The sequence below is a fragment of the Gobius niger genome (assembly GCF_951799975.1).
Source record: "Gobius niger genome assembly, chromosome: 3".
Classification (NCBI taxonomy): Eukaryota; Metazoa; Chordata; class Actinopteri; order Gobiiformes; family Gobiidae; genus Gobius; species Gobius niger.
Window position 1 is genome coordinate 30,485,331 of NC_136854.1, and position 26,312 is coordinate 30,511,642.

The 26,312-nt window shown below is 41.1% G+C and overlaps 1 protein-coding gene across 9 annotated transcripts in view; it reads left to right on the forward strand.

Moving 5' to 3' along the window:
* Window positions 1–26,312, forward strand: part of tenm3 (teneurin transmembrane protein 3) — a 627,437-nt gene that overhangs the window by 473,108 nt on the left and 128,017 nt on the right. For 7 of the 9 annotated variants that reach the window (XM_079553229.1, XM_079553230.1, XM_079553228.1 and 4 more), the window contains 5 exons: window positions 846–947; window positions 3,668–3,862; window positions 11,301–11,501; window positions 19,139–19,324; window positions 25,512–25,538. In XM_079553229.1, the coding sequence (XP_079409355.1) occupies window positions 846–947; window positions 3,668–3,862; window positions 11,301–11,501; window positions 19,139–19,324; window positions 25,512–25,538 (711 nt within the window). The remainder of the gene's footprint in view (window positions 1–845; window positions 948–3,667; window positions 3,863–11,300; window positions 11,502–19,138; window positions 19,325–25,511; window positions 25,539–26,312) is intronic. The other 2 variants (XM_079553232.1, XM_079553233.1) reach the window with 1 other exon arrangement.

Here is a 26,312-nt window from a genome sequence, read left to right on the forward strand (position 1 = left end):
CAGCATTTACAGCCAAGTTTGTGTGAAAAAAGTTATCTCCATTGTGTAATAGGATGCACAATATCCCTCTCTCCCATTGTCTTTTCTGTCAGCGTAGTATTTACTCTCACGGACAATTTAATGAGTAAAAAAACAGTGCTACGCAATGCCGCTTAGGCCTCTAGGGGCATGAGTTACAGCTTTTAAATGTATTGTCTTGAGGAGATTGCATGATTTTGTAATAACCAGATGACGCAATAGCGATTCAAGACACAAAAGTCACAGTTTGTTTTGATCTGTTTCTCAAACTAGTATTTTGTGTACAGTTTGTGTATGCTAAATAAATTATTCATTTTATATCGCAATTTCCATACTAAGTCAGTTGACAAAAAGAACTTTACATGAAATATATCCTTGTTGCTGCAGCTCTATAAATCTCAGAGTCTAGGTTCCTCGTTTCTTTTATATTCGCGGCGCTATCACAAAGAACTAGCGTGATGTTATTAGGCTAAATTTAGGCATAGCACAGTTTTTTTTTTTTTCATCTGTAGCCTATATTGTACGTAAGAAAACATTTTGAGTAGGAATTAATTCGAGTTGAGTGGGCGTGTGCGCAGAGGAAATGCTGTGTTATAGCTGTGGCGCGGATCCAGCTCTGACAGCGGAGAGGCAGAGGGGTAATTGGATGTTAGAGTCTGTTGATTGGTCTGACTGCGGTAACTACGGCAACCACCCAGGACCCATCTCCCTGTGTTTTTATATGTGCTTTCCTTAGATATGCGCTACATCCAGCCGCGCCAATTAACGCTCACCCTCACGATCACCCATGTTTTCTATTCCTCTCTCCCCTCTCTTTTACAAATCAGAGTCGATTATGGAGTGTCCTCAGAATTGTCATGGAAACGGAGATTGTCTTTCGGGAATATGCCACTGCTTCCCCGGGTTTCTTGGCCCCGACTGTTCTCGAGGTAAACACACTCGCTTCACACATGCACGCACACACACACACACACACACACACACACACTACCGGGGCTCACACTGACGTACGCACAGGCTGTGGAGTTCACGAAGGAGGGAGCGGTGGTTGTTAGAAGGTTTTTTCCCCCTGCAGCCTGCCTGGCCCGCGCTGACTCTAGAGGCCACACTGTGCAACCAATTCTCTTTTGTTTTCCGTCAAAGAATACACCTCCAGCATCCATCCATATCCGGGGATATGTGTGCGGGCCTGGCCTTCGTGAGACCGCATCAGCCCAGAGTTAGAGCTCATCTTCAGAGTAAATGAGGTGGAGCCGATGACAATTCCTCCCGAGAGTGCTACTTTTTTTGAAAAACATTTTGATAACGCCACACAAGTCAGTCAATGAATGTCTCCACCCCTCGTGCAACGTACTGTTTCTTGAATGTACAGTAATGATGAGAAATGTTTACAAATTTACCTGGAAAATGAGTAGAACATTTCATTCCTCTTGCTTGTGTTGGCAGTGCTGTAAGTGGAGCTTTTTTCACAGAAGAATTTATGCGGCCAATATTTTTTCACAAGCAGTGCAACCATCAGTCTAGGCCTCTCGATGGTGAAATGGTGAAGTTGTTCATGCTTATGAGATTTTCTGGCACTTATTGCCTGAAGTTCTGCAGCAATGATTCAGCTCAGATCGATATTTTGAGCCAAAACTCTCAAACTATAATAAACATATTTTGTATATCTCAACATTTTGTACTTATTGTACAATTATCGTTGTTATTTTTCAAGTCGGTCTCTCAAAGGAGTCTACCAAATACATGTTTTTATTTTGTTTTGTTTTTGCAACTCGCCAGCTTCCGATCACTGGAGCTGCATAGAGATTCTCACTGAGCCGGAGTCCAAACGACCCTCCAAATTACCTGCGCCTCTTTGAACATCCACGGCGTGCGAATTAACAGCTTGTAAACCGGGTTTCGCCTCACTACTCCTTACACCTGCTCCACCTGAATCTCATCCACAGCAGATGTTAGCTGCGTGTCTCTGGATAGTTGCTCCTACAGCAGGGCCGTTTCTTGTCACTTCCAAACTAAGTATCTGCAATAAAAACAAAGTACTGACTGTTTTGGTGTCAGATATTATTCCTACCTACAATTTATTTAGAATAATGTATGGTTAAAGCACTAATTAATGCATGTTTGCTTTTAGACACCTCTGCTTATATACAGTACAGTCGTCTGTTTTAACCGGCTCTTTTCACGTAACATATAAACAATGTATATTGCTGAAGCAAAAGGGGCACGGAACACAAACCACATCTATTTTTGGTCGAGATGAAGCTTTTGTCACGTTAAAGTTTACTCACAGTGGCACAAGTAACTTTTTTCCTCTCAAGTAAGAGTACTGCACTGCAATGCTACTCAAGGAGACGTAAAATGTACTGCATGCTATAACTACACTTTCTTCAAAAAGTTAATGAAACTTAGTACTACCCACCTCTGTAAACATATCAACAAATTACAACTATACATTTAATCCTGTCTGTATCCATTATTCAGATGTAGTACGGATGGATAGATAACAGACTTTATAACAGACTCATGATCCAGACCAGACGACAAACACATAAAAACAAACAATAAAAAACCCTCTATTCTTCAAAAAGCAGTCACACCAATGTTTCCACAGCTGCGAGGTGTAACGTACGGCACTGCATGCAACACTGGCCAACAGAAGGATTACAATATTCTCTGAATCATTCAGGCGACACATACATTTAAACATCCGGTTTCTTAAGCCTTAAGTTTCTTTAGATTATGTCGCTGAAAATATAGACAATTTCATATTGATCGTTTACTTTCTCACGTTGCTTAACCTATAGGTGTAACCTAGGTTGTCACAATTGTCAACACAACAAGTTGCTGCTGAGTTGTTGTGTGTCCTCAAGCTCAAAACAGGGGACTTTTGAGGATATGCCGATAATTAAAGACGACTAAACGCGCTTTGTTTTGACCGATGGAGATTTTGATCCCATAATGAGAAAGCATTTTTTTTTTTTTTTTCTAAGAAGCTAAGGAAATATGAACCGTATGTGCAGCAATTACTACTGCCTACAATCCATCCTGGCTTATGCAAACAGTATGGCAGCCGGCAGTAAAATCATCTGTCATGATTTATAGTTTTATCCACCGCAGAAAGCAGTAATGGCTTTCCCTCAATAGTTTATGATTCTGACTCCCTGCAAACTTACATCATGATATTTCCATATACCGGATTTACTCTGGATTAATGGAGGGCTATGCATCATCGTGAATGCACAGTTTGGATTTGCCTCCAGATCGGCCGGTCGTTTTCAATGGATTATTAGCATTAGCAACCAAAACTCATAAATAAATCACAGTGGTTTTGGTAGATGCGTGTGGGAATCTGTAACAAAATGTCTGTGATGTCAGCGCATGGGTAGAGTACATTAGCATATGGCTCTGTATACAATGTACAGCTATAGAGCTCAACAATCCATGCATTCCTCCCATAGGCTTTAAAATATTCATATTAAAGGAGACGTGTCATGTATTTTGCTTCATTCACAAAGTTTTGAGTGATTCTTTTGACTTTGACCGTGTCTTCTTCTGCCGCTGAAGTGCTCTGATCTGTACTTCCTGGGTTTTATTGCAAGGTAAACGTATTGTCACCATTTGATCAACCCCCCCTGTCTGTGTTTTGCAGCGGCTTGTCCCGTCCTGTGCAGTGGGAACGGGCAGTACTCTCGCGGCCGGTGCCAGTGCTACAGCGGCTGGAAGGGCACCGAGTGTGATGTCCCCGCGAACCAGTGCATCGACATCCACTGTGGCGGCCACGGCATCTGCATCATGGGGGCCTGCATCTGTAACACGGGATACAAAGGGGACAACTGCGAGGAGGGTAAGGAAGTGTGCTAACAACGGCTTTGGCTAATAACAAGCTTGACACACTTGATACACAATGGAGATTACCAATAAGTAGAGGTCTTAAAGGGTTGTTTTCTATTATATCACAGTGAGAATTTTATTTAAGTTTATTTGTTTAGCAAGAGAAGGCTCCGATATGGGTTTTTCTAAGGTAGATGCTGTTTTATTTGGGATGCTCAAGATCCTCGACTCACATAAACGAAGGCCAGTTTCAGAGCTTCTTTAATCAACAGTTTTCAGCAGTGCTTAAATAACTGCATGAGGGTTTCCAACAACCATCAATTCCATCAATAATTCAACAATTCCATCAATTACCCTTTAGCTAGCACAATGTATAGAACACTGGAGTGTCTGTATGCCTATGGTGTTCCATTAAAAATCATCAGTTTCCTGGTAGAAGCGTCATTTACCACATTAACCATGTCTAGACTAATTTCATGTTATCCTCTTTGAAATTCCTGTCAAAAATAAGTACATTTTAAGTGACCCAAAACGTTTGAAGTTGTAATGGAGCACTTTTCCAAACAGTTATAAAGCGCCTGCAGTAACAAGATCTAAAGAGGCATAAGGTTGCATAGAAAACAACAGAACTTCCTCCAGTCCTATTGCCCCAACCAAATAAGCTACTGTTGTGGTGACATTTATATGATTTGACAGTAAATTATCTTTTTTTTCTGGAGGCCTAGATATTTGTGGTGGTGGAGAGAATGACATGGAGGGGTTGAGGAGGCTGATAGTTCTGCTGATGGGGCAGAGTGAAAGAGGGAGAAAAAGTGCATGGAAGTCCTGATTGGCTGAGAGGCATATACAGTAGTGAGAGAAAGTGATAAGAAATAGTTGAATGAGTTAAATTATGCTTTTTTTTTTTTTTACAATATTAGTTCATTACCATTTCCGCTACAAGCAGCTTACTATATAGGTCTCATATAATATAACAATCATTGCCTCAAATAAAAATAGAAAGCTTCGCGCCGCCACTGAATAAATTATCACTCTTAATAAAGCCAAGCGGCAACACAGATGTTCCTGCCTCGACACGCAGCGAGATTTTACAGCAGATTTGGTTTAGCATTCATCTTTAAAGTTACGGTCAACCTGACAATGAACTGCCGCATTTATATTCACTAAAAGGTGCAAGTGTCTTCCTTGAAAACAGTTTGCGGCCATTTCCAAAAGCATTTCGGCTGCAGAGAAGGGAGCGCGATAATGGCTTGGAGATAAAAGTGCACACTCTCACACCGTCTCCCGGGACACGTTGAACAGTCTGCCGCGCTCGTTTCAACAAAGGATGGGTAACCAAAGTAGCGCTAAAAGGAGGTGGTTTCCAGTAGTAGGGATATCTTCAAATTATCTGATTGTGGCATGCACATTTTTATAAGCACGAGTATATTTTATAATCAAGCACATGCCTATTAGGAGGACGCGTTATAGAGATTGTGAGCTGCCAGCTAGTTAATATAATTTCATGGGAATAAAAAAGATTGCTGCATGAAACAGAGAAATCCTTGAAAAGTGTGCATGCTCAAAGCTTGTTTGACATCTTTTTAACATCTTTATTTCAATTTAAAAAAAAAAGAAAAAAAGAGTCCAAGCGCCTTCCCAAACACAGTCCCAACATCCCGATTCTTTGTGAAGATGAGTTCATTTGAAGGTGACCCAGTAACATGTACAATAATGTGTTGCACTTCTTAATAAACCTCGCAGTGGCCTCTTTTTTTTACACAAAAGTCTGCCCACACACTATTCTGCAAGGGAGCAAAATGGATTTCACTGAGATTTTTTCGCTGGATTTTGGCTGAAAAATAAGTACAGCACCTTTTGATTTTTTGTGTTTGACAGTTGGTTCGCTAAAAACACACATTTCTAGATTTTCTTTGACATGGCAACACAGAAAGAAGAAACTTAAGCTTTTACACTGAACCAGGAAGACCCAGTTCCTTCCACAGTCCAGTCCCATTTTGACTTAACCTTTCTCCCCTGCATTTCAGTAACGACTCCTGGTTCTAAGCTTGAAACTGTAGCCATTCGATGCACTGTCCATCGCATTTTATTGTTTGTTGTTATTGCGTTGTAAAGAAGAACTAAGTAACTTGTTTACCTTCATAAATCCTTTTCGTAGTCCCTCTGGGGGTAATACAAGTGTTAATGGGATCATTGGGGGGGGGGGGGCTTTCATTTCCCCCGGTGTCTCTGGCCAGAAAACCATAATTGCAACTTCGCAAAACACACTAATAGAATCACGAAGAAGAAGCTAACCGGCTAATAAAAGCTAACTGTGGGCTAGCAGCAAATAAAAAGTATTTAGTGAGTGAAAAAATGTAATTGTATGTACAGTATCCCTCTCTCCCTTTGTCTTTTCTGCCAGTGTAGTATTTACTCTCATGGACAGTTAATGAGTAAAAAAAAACGCAACATGCCACGACAGCTGCAATGGCGCTTATGGCCTCTGGGGGCATGAGTTACTTACTGCTTTTAAAGTCTTTAAAGTTGCAATAGTCACTAAGTATTGATTTTAGTTCCTTTTTTTTTTCTACGTTCACCATGCACTCAAAGCTTTAAAAGACCTTTTTTTTTTTTTTTTGCAAACTGCTTTGCTCCTGAAAATCTAACCCGATCAAGTGCAGCGGTTCAAATCAAATGCTTCTGCGTACAGAGGTGTGAACCGCCCCTGCGCGAGTGCTGAAATATTTCATTATTGCGAACGTTTGAAATTGGTAAAACCCGCTTCCTGTGTAATATCGCCGCCGTGGAGCTGCTGACTGCTGCTCATTTGTAAACGCAGCATTGTGGCCTCAGATTCATTTCCTACAAACGCGCACACATGCAGTGGATCGGGGGCAGCCAGCGTTTGATTGCTGACAGGTCGTTGGCTAATCCCGAACAGCGAGCTCCACTCCAGAACTCATTTCATCTGCTCTGATCGATACTAATCTAGTGTTTGTCTGTAGCGCACATGCTGTACACTGAGACCAGCTTTGACTCCATGCACTACAAAAAAACATGCATAAGGACATGGCTGGAAATGATTAACTTGGATAAATGTTTGTGGTAAATATATAATAAGTTTTATTTGAATGATACATATGTAGCCAGTTTATTTAAATTATTCTTAAAATAATAATAATGTTTTGTTAATGATTATACACCAAATAAGTTACCACAAAGGAAATCTTGTAGGACCACCTTTTACAGTGATTACAGCACACATTCGCTGTGGCATTGTTTCAATAAGCTTCTTCAATGTCAAAATCCAATGCTGCATACATTTTTCACCAAGATCAATGATGGGAGAGTGTGGCCACTGTGCAAAGCTGATCTTAACACTACATGAATTCAATCTTAATTTCTGTTGTAAAAAGTTGAACTCAGGCACTTATTTGTTCGGCTGTTTGTCCTGTCTAGTGTAAGATAGATACAATCTTTATTGTCTGTCCCAATAGAGGCAGAAATTCATCTTTGACACGGCTTAAAAGACGTTCAGTCCTGAAATACAAACCAATTTACACACTACAAACACACAAATAAACAATATTGCTGATTGTACGTGTCCTTGATTTTAATTGCAGATGAGATTAATTATTGCAGACAGTCGGACAGGGGTTCTTAGTTTTAGACAAAGAGCCGTCATATGTACTTTGTTGTTTAAGTGTTCAGTACTTAAAGCAGTATTAAGTACCTTGTTTACTTTAATAAATCCTTCACTTAGTCCCTCTGGGGGCAATACAAGTATTAATGGTCTGATTGGGGGGTCTTGGCTTTCATCTCCCCCTGGTGTCTCTGGCCAGAAAACCACAATTGCAACTTTCCTTCCTCCGGGTCGGAGCCACCAATACACACTAATGGAATCACTAAGAAGAAGCTAACAAGAAACAGAGCTAGCCTTGGGCTTTAACAGTATTTACAGCCAAGATGAGAAAAAAATATATCTCCGTTGTGTAATTGGATGTACAATATCCCTCTCTCCCTTTGTCTTTTCTGTCAGCGTAGTATTTATTCTCACGGATAATTAAAAAACTGCAACATGCTACGACACCTGCAGTGGTGTGTATGGCCTCTAGGGGCATGAGTTACTTAATATTGCTTTCAACTGCAAAGTACAGATGACGGCTCAATAACCTGTGTCAACTATATCAATCTTATAACAAGTTATACCTGTGGATGCGGGGAAGTGCCGGCTTCTTACTGCAGGGTAAGCGATTTTACTTCACCTGTTGCTGTTGTGTCTTTAAGCAAAACACTTTCCACACATTGACCCAGAGGTAGTGGCCTATATGGAGGAGAGATCAGGAAAAGCATCTGCTATGAAAGAAAAAACAAAAAAAAACAAAAAGAAAAGCTGTAAAATCACTGTGGTCATGATTAATGTGTTTAGGCGTGTGGATTGTTCGTTTTTGCAGTGCAACGTCCGCCACAAAGCGCCCCGTTCATTCACATAATCAGGTGTGTGCAAATGCAAACATAATGTGGCCTGAACGCCTGCCCGGACCAATATGCAAATGAACATGGGATCCCAGAGGACAGTAACCAGATTAGTTTCAGATTAGCTGGCACTAATCCTTGGCCAATGTGTCTATGGACAGGGAGAGAGAGAGAGAGAGAGAGAGAGAGAGAGTGGTCTTACTGTGGGCTAATCTCATCATCCGCAGCTGCTGAATCTGCATTTGACGGCTAAACTGGTGGATTTTTGTTCTTTTTTTTTTAAGTGAAAGTTGCGCATTTGTTGTTCTGCTTTGTGAACTTTTGTGGCTCTATCTCACAGTGGGATAAAGTGTTTGGGGGCTGGTTTGCTCTTTCCTCCGCACACCCAAAGAGTTTTCGGGATGGGCCAAATGTAGAGGACACATTTACAGAAAAGTTTATAAAGAATATATTCACTGCATTCTCTGCATATGTATGAGGCCAAAACAGTTGAATTCCTTTATGCACTTTTGTAACAGTTTTTTGTTTATCCTTAATAACAGACTGGGGGGGGGTGGAGGCATCCAATCAGCAGCTGTGTGCTTATTAGGACCCCCTGCTAAAGCTCCCTGTGCCGTACATGTGGGAGGCTGCGGTACAGGTTCAGAAAAGGCAGTTTAATTTACATTGATTTGGGTAACATTGTGGAATAATAACAGACGACACATCAGACTACAGCAGATATCATTAAAATATGTCCAACAGGGCGACGTGTGCAAACAACCCCCCCCCCCCTGAAATTGGGCCTTACATTTCGGGTAAACAAAGTACAAAGGTGTCGGTAAACGGACTGCATCGTGCTGCTTTATGTAAATACTATTTTACATACACAACTTAACTTTTAGTGAGCTCACTTTGCAAATCGTAATGCAGGGATCATTAAGCTCAAGGGATCAAGAGAGACATATCTCGCGAAATAAACTTTTTGGAGCTTTTGACCATGTTATAATGTTGTTGTCTCGTCAAAAACATACCCGGAGTAGTGCTTTTGCTTCATTAATGCAGTTTTGAGTAATCCTGGTAATACGGTCGTTTCTTCTTCTACAGGGAAAGCGCTACCATCTGTATTTCCTTTGTTGCGACACATAGATTGAACACGGAACTGTCTTAGACATTTTTTTTAAAAACCCTATCCATCACCGGACCTGCTTTAAATTGTTAAAGCAATCAAAAACAATACATAAAGAATGGTCCAAACCTCAAAACAGACAAAGACAAATGAGTGAGGTTCAGTAATTCATTTCTTGAATTGATCAACTTTGGCACATACGTATGCCTGTCTGGTAAAACATTAAAAAAACATTTTAAAAAAATGTGTTAATAAGAGACTAAGGTGGGGTTGTATTTTGCTGGAGAGATAGAAGATCAAATAAAGCATGAAAAAAGATGTTTTAAAAAAAGAAAAGTGCAGAAATATTCCATTTTCATCACATGTGGACAGAGAATTCAAGTTGCATTGCACCGTTGTTTCATTTGTTTGAGGTATAGTAACTTCCTTTAATTCTGTCCCTGGACTCAACAGGCATCAAATCTTAGTCTCTAAAGATTTTCTTTTTTTTCTTTTGGTGCCTGCTTCCGGTACTTTTATTTTGACGGTACCCAGCCGTGTTATGGAGAAAAGGTCTAATATCTGAGCTGGAGTTTGTTAATACAGGTGGAAACAAAGGAATAGAAGGCAGGGAAGGGAAAGAGTTCAGCTTCTTGACAGTCAGGTAGAAGTTGTTGTCCTCCAAAGAAGAGGATTTGCATTATTTTTAGTATGGGTATTTCCTGACATTACACATTCACAAACTTGCCTTTTATAAAAAGATTCACCCCGCATCTGAACCGGGTTGTGGGACGTGGCACAGCCTTGTGAGAACATCCTCTATCAGCCCCAAAATCAGAGCCGCTTGACTCTCGGAGATAGGATCGCATTTTACTGGGAAAGGATCCGAACAAAACAAAGCACAAAGGAACAAAGTGCTCTGTTTCCTTATGCTTTTTTTTTTTTTTCCTAATCTGAGCAAATCTGGGACATTTGGAGTCTCTTCGGCCACTTTTCCAATGACGAGCACCAAATGCCGAGAGATAAGGAGACACATGAGCGTACAGTGATTACAAACAAAATGGACATCGGTTTAGAGCACGCTCCAAAGGGAAACCGTATAATGGGGAAGCGCAAACAATACAATGAAAATATGTCATTTCTAAGTTACACTGGGAGCCTAAAGTAACCTCAACAAAAGTGAATAATACTAATGTGAAGATAGGGATAAACAACAGACTTTGGGCAAATCTAGCAAATTACTCCCCGAGAATTGTGTCCATCTATCACAATTTCATGATAATGTAGTCTTAAATTTGCACGGCTTTCCAATCATATCCCTCTCAGGGTATTTTTCAAGTCTATTGCAAAAGACCATAGGCTCTTATTCTTGGCAGCCAACCCCACAAGTGCATAGAGTTTATTAAGAGCATTTTAACATCTTCGTTTTCATCTTGCTCAGCCCTCTACACATATATATATATTTTTCTTTCTTAAATGTTCTCTGTCTTCTTTAAAAGTGGCTGGAGGCTGGAGTGGGCTGCAGCAATTCCCTGCGGATAAATCCATTCAATGCCGTCCTATTTTAAAACATCTTTTCAGCCAAGTCTTTTTTTCACAACATTTCTGTGTTAAATTGAACCAAGAGGACTGTAATTTTCTAACCTTTTTTTTTTCTATTAAGAATCAACTCTATTACATTAATTTAAATAGCCTCTCCTCTCTTTGAACGTGTAAAAGACAAGTAAGTGTTCTTTGTGTTACACATGAACGACATCCTCTAAAGACTTTAAAGAGTTGCATGTGGCTCTTGAGGTAGTCGTCGGGCAACAAAAGGGAATAAACTGTAGGATGAAAAAGACCAGTTGTAGAAAGCTCTAAAATGATGGTTTTGAATTGAAATCCGGTCTTGTTTGTTTCTTCTCAGTGGACTGCATCGACCCTAGTTGCTCGGCCCACGGGGTGTGCATCCACGGCGAGTGCCACTGTCAGCCGGGATGGGGCGGAGCCAGCTGCGAGATCGCCAAAGCCATGTGTCCCGACCAGTGCTCCGGCCATGGCACCCACAACAGCGAGACTAACTCCTGCACCTGCGACCAAAACTGGACGGGCCCGGACTGCGCACTGGGTCTGTACAAAACCATCCAGCAATCTGTGTCAGAAACTTTTATTGTTGTAATTGTAAATAGTTGTGATTTTGTACTTTTGCTGAACTGCCTCGAGTGATTTACAGAGATTTATCTAGTCGAACCATCCTGCCAGGGGCGTGCTGGGAGTTTTGCGATTTAAACCGGCCCACTTACCCTCAAAGTTTAGCTCGCCTCGGGGAGCGTAGCTTTGATAATTAGAGGTTGTAGGATTTGTTCCAACACTATCTCATTTTATATGGATGGCTACACACATAATCTGGCCCTGACACGTCTCCAGTTATGCAAATGAAAAATATTTTTTTATACATTGGTTGCTATCGCTTTTCTTTCTTTCTTTTTGTTGTTTTGCCATCTCCGCTGTTCTGCACCAACTAAAACTAACTTATAGGGCCAGATCTTGTGGCGGCGCACGGGGCGGCGCAGGCTCTTGGCGAATTATTTTCCGAGTGGCGGCGCTATATGTGCCATTCGCCTCCGCCACCTGTGAGGGGGCGTCACAAGAGGAGGTGACTGCACTGATGGAAACACGGCTGACGTTCACTTCCTCGTTTACATTGCGCTGGCTTGCGTTCTTTCTTAAGCCTTAGGCTCTCACAGGTCAAACTAAAAACTTTATTTACCCCATCGTGAGCTAAACCATGTTCACGTCTCGAGAGAAAAAGAGCTACAGCGTCCGCTGTAGCGCGGATCGGCCTGCGCTTGGCGTGAACGCGAAGCAAAACAAAAGCACATGTTCACCCCCCACTCCCACACAACCACGCTCCTGGACGCGGAGTCGATCTGGTTGGAGGAAGATGTGTATGTCTCAACCCACTTAAATGCGCCAAGTCTGGAGTGGCAAGATCACAAAGTGCGCCCCGACTGAGCGCAAAATGTCACGCTATCGTCTCCGTTTTGATGCACAAGATCGGGCCTATAGAGTGTTCAACTTAACACCCTGTTCTGAGTCAGTTCAGTCCTATAGCATCTCCTATCTACAGCACACTGAATGCAAGTTATTTCTGATTTCAACACCTCAGTCATTATTTCATAGATTTACAGGACAAAAAAATGTTTGTGTATCATTATTTATGTCTAAAACGGCAGCCCAGACTCCTGCTGCAGCTCAGTTAAAGCCTGGAATAGTTAAACAATGAGAGTCCATTATTAATTGATTTTTTTTCTGACGACCCAAAAGTACAGTGGAAACACCGGGATACATACTGACTCTCACGATTACCCTGCATGCCTGGGAATTCATGTTACGGGTTGGGACAAAAAGATGTGGATTATACCATTCAGACAAGCAATACCAACACATGGCTCCTATCGCACTAAAGTGTAACTCCAAGAGAACTGGCTATTTCTACCGTGCATCAGGGCAAGATCAACTTTTTACTGAATGTCCTTTTCCAGCAGGTTGATTCAAATTGCATATAAAAAGAACCTTGTGAAACTTTCCTTTGAAAATTATCAATATTTCAAGGCGGCATGAACATATCTACAGATTCCTTTGCATATCTCTGCATAGCTCCCGTAATGATAGAGGTCACTGGCATCTGGCCAAGTAACTATAAACATCAGCGCATGTTGTAGGAGGCAGATGGTTTCTTGTCTTGACCCTAGAAATGGAAAGTACAGTATAAAGATGAACCTATACGGCACTGCAGTTCTTTTCAAAGCATATCTTGAAGTTATACCTCATATTAGTTCCAAAATATTTGAAACACTGTAGCTTAAGGACAGCGGCTTATGCTAAATCTCAGTGTAAACAAACTGTTGGGAGCTGATTTCTCCCTTTGCTGAATTTTATGTCTCCGGGCGACGCTTCGGCAGCAAAGTTCAGCTATACAACCCGTTTACAGCCTTGGAATCATTCACACGTTATCTGGTATATGCGTTTAAAAGGTTTAAAAGGTCGGTGATAGCACCATGGGCAGAAAAAAAATGCATTAAAAACTTCACTGAGCTCCCAAACATCTCCGAATCGATGCTAAAACTACACAGCAGCCAATAAAAGGAGGCTCAGGCTACAATGTTGTGGTCTGAAGATGTCCGCGGGGCGGGTGAGGGAAGACGGCCCGCAGCTGCGCGATCGGACAGTGATCTGAACTAAACCCTTGACAAACAACACAAGTAGCATAAAAATGAACATGGTAGGGTACGATATGGGAAAAAATGCCATGTTTGATAACTGTCTGACTAAGACATTACTAGAACTGAACTTTTGCCCATATATTGTTTGTTGGCATGGACATAGGTTTGGTGCCATAGTGAGGACACTTTACCTGAAAATAATGCCTCCAGACTTTGTCAAATATCGTAACTTAACTATTTATATCATGAACAGAATATTAATATGACTTTTTTTTTGTAACTAAACCTCCTGCTGCGCTCAGAGACCAAAGAGCTGAAGCATGCCGCTCCCCTCTCCCACATGACTTGTGAATAAAGCTAAGTTATGGAAAGAGCATACCAACTATTTTCTGATTTTTCACCTGACCTAATTAAACTACAGAGCTCCATAAACGGACTGTAGCTCCATTGCGGTCGGAAACTAAAAAACATCAACACGAAACACGAAAAAGTGTTGTGATTCCGATCATCCTCTCTCTGAGTCTAAAGCATCCACATCTGAGTAAAGTCTTTGTGACAGATCGCACAATGTGAAGATCTCCACATGAGGTTGGTGGGGACAAACTTGCGCCCATGCTGATGAGCGTATTCATTTTTTGACAAAAGGAATCTACATCCGTTGGAAAATCCTATCTATATAATGACGCTGCTGAGCTAACCATACAGAGTATATAGGTCACTTCCAGTACATGTCGAAACCAGCCGCAACTGCTGTGTGACAAGATCGACAAGCATCCCCTGAAGACTTTACCATCTTGCCCCGTAACTTCCTTCATCTCCGCCCCCTCCGTATTCTGTCCCAAGCTTCAATGGGATTCTCAAGCCCTTTTTTTTTTCTTCTTTTTTTTCTCATGGACACGAGTAGACAGTAATCTTGTGGGCAGAACCTTATAGTTGTGCCTTTACTGCATCATAAAGCTCTGCGCCGTGGCACGGTTTTACAAGAAGAGAGGGAGAAGAGAGAGTCTTGAGATGTGATTGAACAATACTGAGGAGGAATGTGGACTGGGAACAGATGGCTAGCCTTAAAAAAAAAAAAAAAACAAGATGGCGGGATGTGTGTGTGTCTCTGTGTAGCTTTGTCTTGTCATAGGCATCAAACACACGTCCAATTAGTTGTTCTCTGGCTGTCACATGGAGCACAGCAACCAGAAATAGCCCTGTCTTCGCCAGTGCGCGAGAGCTTGACTGATTCATGACCTTTGCTGACACAAGCACACATGTCCCGGGCAAGTCAGGCTGGAGAGGTGAACTTTGGTGTGAGGCGCATTGTACTTTAGTGCACACTTGGCAGGGGAGTGCAGGACAGTTTGGCAGGTCATGGTTTTATTTATATTTACAAGTAGCGCAGAAAAAGGGGATGAACTCTGTGCCCGTAAGGAAATGAGTTCTCTGCTTTTAACCTAAGCTTCAGTACAACTCGGGCGACTTGTCAGGAGTAGTTTGTGGCTGTAGTTTAGCACACAGGTTCTTTAATTCTGGTGTTGGAATAGGAAATTGGTATGGAGAAACTTTCTGGGGAATTTGCCAACTGTATTACGTGTTTTAGGTTGAGTACGCAAGGGACAACCCTGCCAGACACAGAATGAACATTTTGTCACTGTAAAGATCTAGTTATTACCCTCTCGCCAGCAACACAAAGTAGATGTTACTAGTTTCCATAGACTGCTCAGATTGCAGGCTAAAGCCAATATTGTGGACCTCATCTTTGTGGTTTTTAATTATTTTATGATTTTTGTTGATTGTTGGTTTGATTTCACTTGATTTTATTTTTGATTCCTACTTTCATCTGATCTTGTGCAGCACTTTGGAAGTGCTTGTTTACAAAACGTGCTATCGAAATATAGTGGATTGGATTTTTGCCCAACTTTTTATCTGATCTCTTTATCCAATATTTCAATCCTTCTGCAAACAGAGTGCTGCATGTCATGTCCTTTTCTTTGTACAAGCAGGTCCCTTTGGTGAAGCATTTGTTCATACAGGTCACATACAAGTGGCCTTTGATTAGAAAGGTGAACAACTTTGCAAGAAAATCTGACCCCAGAAAATTGGAAATATGTTTTACTGCACACAGCTAGTTCATGCTAACTGCACAACATGAATGCCTCACATAATACTGGTTTTCCATCTGGCTGTTGAATAGCTGTATGTGATTCCAGCAGAAAAAGACTTGTTAAAGAGATTTTCCATTTCACTCTAAATCCACTTTATAAGATCCTTCAAACAGTCCACCTACGCTCCCACAAAAAAGCGAGGATGGTGGTCTGAAAGGGTGGAGAGGCAGCCTATTTCACTAAACAGCTGCTGAATCCAAACTCCTTTTAATGGATCAATGTCGAATCAAATTGTTTATTTTCAGAACCAACACAGACTACTGTATAGCCCACTCGGATTCTACAGTGAGTACAATACGAGTTAGAATTTTTAAGCAAACACCTGCAATTCAGAGGATCGGTGGTTCAAACCTGGTTAAAGTGCATACTACCATTGCAGGGTTGTTTCAGGGTTGTTCACAGTTTTTTTTTACTTGGTTACAGAGCCCATGTGCTCCCTCTCTTACTGAAAAGGCAGCTCTCAAAGCCTTGGATTGGAGATTTTGTGGTTGGAAATAGGAAACACGACATAAATAGCCCATTTTACATTGAAAACCGCATGGCAAAAAATGCGAAGAGTTTGTTTCTTCAGGTTTAACCTTAAAGGAACAGGCCACCGTTTTTCCATATTGAGATATGTTCTTACCTGAGCTTAGACGAGTTGATGCGCACCTGTCTGGTCTTTGTGTGTGCCCGAAGAGGTTGGTCGCTTCTGACTTCACTGCGTTTGGAGCTATAGGAATATACTGAGAGAGGCCAAATGCTAACAACATCTTTGGTCGTTTTGCGTGACTGAGCTAAGCTAAACTAAGCTCAGGTAAGAACTTATCTCAGTATGTAAAAACGGTGGCCTGTTCCTTTAAAGGGACTATACAGAGTCTAAAAATGTTAAAATTAAGTATCAATCAATATATTTGTAAAGCGCTATTCACGCAGTGCAGCTCAAAGCGCATAACAGGAATACAAAAAATACAAACAATGCAATCTATGATCTGAATGTTCAGATCATGTCAGCCTGCTCAGCCCCTGACTTTATCGATGTAAAATACGATATATGTAAGATGCAATAAAAAGCTGAGTCAGTTCGTCCTAGCTGACCTGACCATGGGCCATTTCAAAGAGGAACCTTTTTAACCTAGTCTTAAAAATGGGGACAGTGTTTGGTTCTTTGACGTAGAATGGAAGTTGAGTCCATAAGACAGGAATCAGCTTCCATTTTTCAATCTTCAACTTGGCCCATTTAAAAGAGTATTAAATAATTCCTCACACCTTAATACCATAATATCTGCTCTGTCTCACAATAAAATGTAACCTTTTGAGGTTTTAGCAGTGTGAATGCTTAAACTTGCAGTAAAAAGTACTCTCTCTGGCCTGGGAGCCACCAAAAGTTACTTTTAGGGCCAGATTTGGCACGCGGGCCGCACTTTGGTAACACCTGATTTAGGCCATCTTTACCCTAACCTATTCAAAGCCCCTCCAAATACTCTTAGATGTTGCTTGTTGTGAGAAGTTTGACAATCACAAACTTGAAATTCAGTTGCATTCTCTCTCCCCCTTATCAGTCCATCTGCCTGCCCATGTAATGCAGCTCCTAACCCAATCACCCCGCAGCCTTTTGGAAAACAAACTCCTAATGGTATTTTCAGGTGTGCGCGGAGACGTCTAGCGCGCATACAATGGGGCTGTTTACATCCAGTAAGTAGAGCTTTTAACCTGTCTGTGTGGCGGGCAGTCGGAGACACAGGCAGGTGAATCCAGACAGAGCGGCTGAAAAGGGGCCCGAGCTGTAATTGATTTTTCATTTGTGTTTGATCAGCGCGTCTGGGACCCGACTCGTGCTGTCTGCTGCAGGCCTCACTTAAAAGTCAATGTTGCATTTAACACCGTGTTTTGTATGACTGGAAACTCCGCTAATGTCTCCACGCTGGTTTTACTGTAGTCGAGGAAAAAAAGAACGAGGTGCTTTGGTTCACCACACGGCATTAGGAATCACTTTGCCACTCGTCATGTTGGGGTAAAATGTGCGTTTTGCAGGTCGTATTGTATTGTAATGTTGACACCATCATGTTGCTTTTGTTTAGCTTTACATATATATAATCATTTAACCCTGAATAATAGATTTGATGAGTTATAGCACATGTTTCAAAAGTCAACTAGTGTATTTTGCTTTTTATTTTTTGTCTAAATGGGCATTGCTTAGGGCTGAGAAAATAGATAGAGCCTGGGTTTGAAGATTAGGGATTGACCCCTGTTTATTGTATTGTTCCACTGACATCCTGTAAAAAGAATTTGTTATTGTTTTAGTTGGGAATATTTCGTCCTCTCATCCTTTAACCTCTTAACCTCCGCCTTAACCAAGTGCATTTTCTCCAGTTCAGCTTTACCTAAGTCTAAGAGTACACAGCCAGTGTAACACCTCATTTGAAGACCTACAAAACTGATCTATTCTGATCTTTTTCCTCACGTTGTTGCCGTGTTGGCGTCACTTTTTTGACTTTATTTTTCATTGCTGTTTTTGTTGCATTTTTGTGACTTTTTCATCACATTTTTGCCACTTTTCTGTCACTTTTTGCTTGTTTGTGGCTTTTTCTTCCTTGTTTTCGTCTCATTTTTTGTCGCTATTTTGACACTTTTTTTCAAGAAGCTTTCAGATTTGGGTGAAGCCATAACTGGAGAAAATGTGCATGGTTCAGGCAGGGGTTAAAGCAGTGCTAAGCAACTAATGCCCCTAGAGGCGATAAGCGCCACTGCAGCTGTGTTGTGTTTTTTTACTCAATAATTTTCCGTGAGAGTAAATACTACGCTGACAGAAAAGACAAAGGGTGAGAGGGATATTGTACATTCAATTACACAATGGAGATATTTTTCCGGCTGTAAATACTGTTTAAGTGGTGCTAGCTTGCAGTTAGCTTTGCCCGTTAGCCTGTTAGCTTCTTCTTCGTGATTCTAATGGTGGTGTATTGGTGACTCCAGGTGGCAGGGAAGTTGCAATTGTGGTTTTCTGGTTTCCCAGTAACACTTGTATATTACCCCCAGAACTACGAAAAGGATTAATTAAGGTAAACAAGTTACTTAGTACTGCTTTAAGAGGTTAAAGTTATTGTTTCTGATGAGTAGACGATGAGTGTGAAAAGGCAAAAACAATCCAATAGAAAGCTCCTGGACCACCGAGTACTTGCGTGTTGAAATGAGTCAAGGTTCAAGTCCTCTAAAATCTAAAGTTATCTGTCATTTTTTTTTTTTTTGTCATTTGAACCAGCTACCCCCTGCAAAAACCTAATATTATGAGAATATCCCAGTCCAGATGACAATTTGTAAACTTCCCTTGTCACTTGCAGATGATTCTAACGGCAGACTTAAGTGTTTGTTAAGTGTCTCTAACCATGCTCTCCCCCGTCCCGTCACAGAGGTGTGCGAGGTGGACTGCGGCAGCCACGGCGTCTGTTACGGCGGAGTGTGCCGCTGCGAGGAGGGCTGGACGGGCAGCGTGTGCGACCAGAAGGCCTGCCACCCGCTCTGCACCAAGAACGGGGTCTGCAAGGAGGGCAAGTGCGAGTGCGACCAGGGCTGGACCGGCGAACACTGCAACATCGGTGAGCGACATTTTAGTACTTTTTGAAATTAATACTATGTCATTGCATGGATTAACTAACTCTGCAAGTTTTGGACCAATCCACGGATCTCAAGTGATGGATGATTAAAACTACACTAACTAGATATGCAATCATTTCAGTGGTCAAAAGTTCTCAAGATGGCGCCCCTAACAGGAATGATTACTGAAACTCATGGATCAGCTTAAAACAAGAGTTACCACAAAGTTTAATTGCCTCTTGATCTTTGTTATGACATTGTTTCAACATCAAGGGACAATTGTTTTTCGAGCAGAACTTTAAACCACAAGCTGACTCTAATGGGAGTAGATTACCAAGCGTTTTTCCCAACTGTTCCTTCAGTAAGTACTAATACAGTCAAATCAAGCGATGTTAGAAACTGCTGTCCATCTGAAATGTTATTAACATCAACAAAGTTAAGAAAACTATACAGATTTCTGAATATTCTTCCTGGATGTTGAATTGAAAACCGTGAAAATGTTGTCGCAGCGTCGATGAAAAGGGACATTAGCCTAAAGATAAAGCCCGTTATAGATTAACTACAGCTCATTCTGTCAATGTAAATCCTGCCAGCAAAGGATTAGGCATTATGTTGCAGCAAACAGATGTCCGTCCATAGCAAATTGCATTTATAATTGGGATGTTATCGGTTACAAGAGCCAACGTTTCCCCCACTAAAATATTACACAATTGTTGCATCACTGATATAGAATGCATAGTCGCTGCTGGTGGGCCTGCCAGATCATCGCAATAGAAATGCAATTGCGGTTTGACTGGTTTCAATTAGCAATGGCTCTAAACTAAAGGCTGCTGTTATTATGGGAAGAATAGTTTTTTTTTTTATCTGGGTAAGGACTAATGGGGACTCATTTGTATAGGCTACTGGGACAAAAGTCGGCGAGGAATAGCTTATTTACTTGGGGTCTGATGTAAAACCAGCTCAAAGGCCAACGCACCTGAACATGTACTGTAGTGCATTGGGTAAAACCAAACAAAAGTGAATTTTTAATTGCAATCCCAGTACTTGAATGCTTTTCCGTTCGCCCCCTAGTCCCTGGCATCTCGTTAAATTCTTAGTTTCTTATTCTGACATTGAAGCTCAGAGCCGGTGTCGTCGCGTCGGCTACAACAAGATGATGCTAGCGTTCTGAAATTGTTTTCGAGAACCGGGACAAAAGATGTGTCATTACATGTTTGTTTGCATATAAATAAGGCTAAAATTAAATCGACAAAAAAAAACAAAAACAAAAAACAGACACAACAGATTGGTCCCCGGGCCTCTCTTCACAAGCGCGTTTTGGCAGCTTGATCTTAAAAGTTTAATAAACAACTTGGAGATTAGCAAAATATGTCTCGTCTGTCATTTTGCTTTTTTAATTAGATTGTGTCGGACAAAGTGTGTGTGTCTGAGTACGAGAAACGAAACAATGCTTATTTACCTTTACAGAAAGGTATTGCAATTTTCAGCCGGTGCAAGGATACTGTCGTTTTCTTTGTTTCTTTTCGTGTACAAAATTGTGCGTCATTTGCAAACAAGCCCACAATATGATTTTTGTAATAGGACATAGCCGTAACAACCGTGAGGTAAGGCTAACGCCAGAAGTGGAGAGTGGAAATAGCAGATTGTTTTGATCTCGCCCAGTGATTTATTCAGCTAACTCAACAAAGCTGCCGGAGAAAGATGAATCATGAATGGCATACATTTATCTGTGGTTTGTAAAATATCGCCTTTTCTTTAAGATTAGCGAAGCTGTGTTCTGTTTGACAGAAAGTTGGATTGATATTGGATTAAGTTGACAAGGCCATTTTCCTTGTGGATCAACAAAAAATGTATTTGCTTAATTGTTAGCTGGTGGGCTCTTAATATTCTGAAATGATAATATGTAATTATAAAAGGAAGTGAAATGTGTCTGTTGCTAAAGTTTTTATAATGGAAGGAAAAATTGAAATGGCTCTAAAATGTATTACAGTCTTAATCCATGGAAAGCATTTTTAGCTATTACATTGTACTATAGATATTATACAGTTATTTACCTTTTTAGGTTTTTATTTGTAGTGTTTGCAGATAATATTTTGTAAAGAGACAAACCGCAGGTACTGTAAAATGCCTTTTGGCACCACCAATTCTTTCCATGTCTAGTTTGCTCTTTGCACAACATTTCAGTCTACTGCAAACTTCTCCTACAACAGTTTGATGTAACCATTGGACAGTCGTCTGAAAACAGGTTATCCACCTTAACACTATAACAGTTAACAGTAGCAGCTCACCCTTAAGAGGTATTTGTTGTCAAACTTTCCCACAGCTGGCTCACAGCAACGCTGGGAAACACACTTCAAATTAGCTCCAGCTATTGTCACTTCTGCTCACACAGACGCTGGAGCGAAGAACAACAGCGCGATGGAGGAGAGATATTCTGAAACCATATTTTGAGAACACTTGTCCGGCAAACAGTGTTTGTGTCCGAGGGGAACAAATGCTTGTCCAGCTCACGTCTCCAAACGGGGCAGATTCTTTATGTTAGAGAGGGGTGGGAATTCAGGGTTGAAATCTTTGTGGGTGAGAAGAATTTGTATAAAGCACAGTCCCTTCAAGTTGACAAATATGAGCAACTAAATATGAGCTAATACAATAGTGCTTATTGTTTCAACGTTTGAGTTCAGAAAATTCTCAACGAAGCTTTCTGACATGACAAAAATGTGTTATTTCTAAGGTGTGTCATCAAAACGTTAAATTTACTGTGGATAATATTGATAGCTTTTCCTGTGTCTGTGGCACAGTTCCCGATAATACATTCCTAGGAATGTATTATCAAAACCTATTAGCATAGCAGTACAGTGATGACAAGGGACTCTAAAATAACATTCCAAGACTTTGCGACATCGGGACAATAATTAAGATTTATAAGTGATTTGGATGTGATGCAAATCTCCGGAGGATGGCCCAAAAGTCTCCACAAATCACAGCAGGAGAACTGCACACGTTGGCTGTGTTTTGGGCCCTGAAAGTAATTAAATTTTTATCTGTAGTGCCAGTATTAGAGTGTAGTGCCAAAATAGTGAACACCTGGGTGTCTCCATTATGCAGATACAAAGCAGGAGTACCCAAATTGGGCATTAATAGCTTGACTTCATTTGCGGACGGAAAAGCAGTGCCTGTGTGCCAAACTGGGAATTAGCCAGGCCTCTGTGCGGTGAGCTTGCCAGGAGTAGAATTTAAACGTGCAAACAATTTAGTTTAGGTGCCCCAGACTTTGCTCCAATAATACAGATTAAGACATCACCGAGGAGGACACTGTGGCGCAAGTGCGACTGTTGAGACAAAGCAGACGAGCTGTTAGAATAAGGAACCTATGAATCCATTAGTGGAGAAGATTTTGTAGTGATATTGAGAGCCACAAACTGTGATTGTCCAAAAAATGATAGTTGTTCTCTGTTAGACCAAGCTTCTAGCATTGCAGCTCTTGTGGTTTGCCAGGCCCAGTAGTGCTGTGTGTGCCAGTAGCTGACAAAAAGGAAATCAATAGTTTATTTGAATCTAGTAGCATTGGATTTCACCTCTAATATGTGCACATGTGGCTTGTTAGGTGAAAGCAGGCTGAAAATGTGAAGTAAGTCAATGGGGAATCATTTTAAAACAATGGTAAAAGTACTCAAAAGGCCATTAATGCATGGGTTTCACATATAAGGGGTTTGAACCTGTCAGTGAGCTGGGAAGGCTTGGTTCTTTATTAAATGACAAAAGTTCTTTAAAGCACCCAACCACCACAAATTTATATTTGACCTTTATTCGACCTGGTAGGGGCAGGTTTTGCCACTTGATATCACCATCATCTACTATGGAGATGAAAAGTCTGGGGATCCCTTCACATCTGGATTTTTACCTTTGAAGATATAAGAGTTTAATACATCGAATGAATCTAGGCATCTCATATTGCTTTCAAGTATGAATATAAAGTCCATCCAGATTAGCCGATAGGTACAAAACCACCGTGCCTTATTTGCGGTCGGAAAACCAGTCGCTATGAGCCAGATTGGGACTTCTCATGGGGCTCTGCGTGGCGTGCTTGTCACCGGTTGACTCTAAGCAGACAGGCAATTTGGTTTATGTTCCCCAATACTTTGCTCCAAGTATTAAGTCATCAGGCCATGGGGGGAGGCGGTGTGGTTGTGGGTCGTTCAGTTAAAGCAAGGACACAGTTTGGTGGCCCAGACGGTTTGTGTTTTTCTACAGTACCTGGCTCACGAAGTTACATCATTGTTGAAATACCACTAATGGGCTCTGCTGGATTTTTATTCCTAAGTATGGACGGAACAGGTTTGTGTGACCACAAACCGCTTGGTGGTGCGTTGGTGATTCAAAATAGTGGTTAGCCATCCAAAGTTTTCGTCATGAACTCCAACTTCATCACCAACCTGAACACACGGAGTAATTCTCCAGCTTGGTACAAACAAACCTGTAGCTCAAGAAGTCATAAAGGCGACTGACAGGTTGCCACAGCGCCACTGAAGGACGGGTTAAAAGCAGAGGACACATTTCCTAGTGTGGGTCAATGAAGTTGACCTAAAGCAAAGAAATTATGCTATATGCTATCATTTCAAACACATCATGCTTAATGACCCTACGTCCATCGCTCGCCACTAAAACAAACTTCTGGCAGCCACTTCACAAAAGAGCGATGTCCAGAAGGAAGAACTCTTTGTCTTCTGAGGATGGTAAAACTTTCAATCTAGCAATATGCAAATGAGTCAAAAATAAGACTGAAAGCACTCTCTCTTCTCCGTCTTGGAAAAAATCACTCTTTAAAGTTGTATTGTAATAAGTTGCCCTCTATCAGACATAGATATTTTAATTTCCAGCCCTTCAAATGTTGCACCACTCGCCAGTCGCATTTCATCATCGGCCCCTAAGTCTAATATTCAAATGTAAGTGGTGCCAAATCCTGTTGTGAGAACCTCATGACTTTCAAATCCGACGGAGTTTAGCGTTAATTAAAATAGAAAATATGATCTTTACATGCGCCTTTGCAGTGACCGCTGATTTATTCTGCCCCGCGTTTCTCCGCGCGACCGAGCGGCTCATGTCTAATTGAATCTCTCCGTCTGTAATGTTGATTAAATGTCCGACCTCTGCTATTTGTTCCCATTACGGTAATGAAATATTCTCCTTTGCTTAGAACAAGATTGACATTCGGTGTACAAGCAGGCAAGTTTATGGAGGGAATAAACTTTGGCGCTCAGACTCCGGCAGGTATAGAGACTCGAGCAATGCCACGAGGGGAAAGATTGATACCTTTGCGAGGGGCTCTTTTCTTCAAACGAGATTGACATGCGATCTGAATGCAGGGAAAACTATGCAAGGAATAAACTTTGGTGCATAGCATGGCAGGCAGAGACTTTAGCAAAACTGTAAGGAGATTTGCAATGGGGTCATATTACAGTAACAACACATTCTTCTTTATGTCTCAGTGAGAGTTGCGATACGCTATACAAGCATGTATTGAAAGAATTAACTCAGCTTTACTATGAGGAGAAAACAATGATGTGTTTGATATGGGTTCATCATGGATTCATCTATGCTTCAGACAAGATTTACATTGACAAACTTTGGCGCTTAGACCCAGATAGGTCGACCCTTCAGCAAAGATATGACGGGTAAGACTGATGTAGCTTTGCGCTTGGTTCCCCAGCAATGCAGTATAAGCTTCAGACAAGATTGACACACAGTACACAAGCATGCAAATTGATTGAAGGAACACATTTTTGCGCATGGACCCTGGGAGAAAAAAACTTCAGGGATGCTACGAAGAGAAAACAACTGTGGATTCCCATCATAGACTGAAGTAATCATCTTTGCGTGAGACGAGGAACAGGGTCATTTATTGGAGGAATAAACTTTGGTGCATATACACTTCGGTAATGCTCTGAGGGGGAGTGAAGGGGTGAGATAATGGCAGTGGTTTAGAGGAGGAGAGTTTGAGGAGGGTTGCTGCACATAAATGAAGCTTGAAGACCAAAAAGAACTTGGTGATAGGCTGTGATCGACACTAGAATACAAGGATTCAGCAGTTTGTCCTTTTCTTAATGAACTTAAACACTTCCTTTGTGTCTTTCTACCTTCCTCCTATCTGTCCTTTCTCGCCTCCTTGCTTCCTTTCCCTGTTTCCTAAAGCTCACAATCCGGACATACGTGTAAAAGGTACTGTATACTTTTTTTCCGATCCCCCATCTCTCATTCTATCCTCCATCGCTTTGTGTCGTTGCTCAATGAAACTGTGACGGCTTCACTGTAAGCTTTTTCATATTGTTTTTTTTTATTTAAAGTGAAAAGTGGTTTGGAGTCTTTGCATCATCCTCCGCCTTTTTGCAGGGCGGCAGGAGTCGCTGCTCTTGTTTTGATCGTTTTGGAAATGTCTGTGCCCAAAAGTGCAGCAGTTTTATTAGACTTTGCCTGTTGTAAACACAAATATTCAAGTCTTTGTGGAAATGCACTGCAAAAAGGAATGTGAGTTCAGATGACTTGAGCTGAGAATATTTCATGTGTATAGTTTAAACCATGTGATGGATCTCAGTCATCCAAGGGTTTTCCATTTCAGTAAAGCTTTTCAAATAGCATTGACTTCTTCCCGCTCTTGTATTCTGAAGTAAGACTTGGCGCACGAGCTAGAACAGAGGCCTTGCAAAATCCCTCAGGACCCCCCACTGTAAAATAATTAGTATAAATAATAAATTCAGGTGTACAACATTTAAAATCTGGCTGTTAGGAATTTTAAAAATGAAAATATCTCGTGTCAGTGTCAACAACCTTTGATTTAAAATAATTTTAAGTTGATTAATAACAATTAAAAAAGGTATTGCATTTAATTAACAGTGAATTATGTGGGAAAATATTACATATATAATGAATATTCAATTAAATATGCATACTTTAAATACTTTGTTCCACTTTTGCTTACTTTGTTTATTATTACCT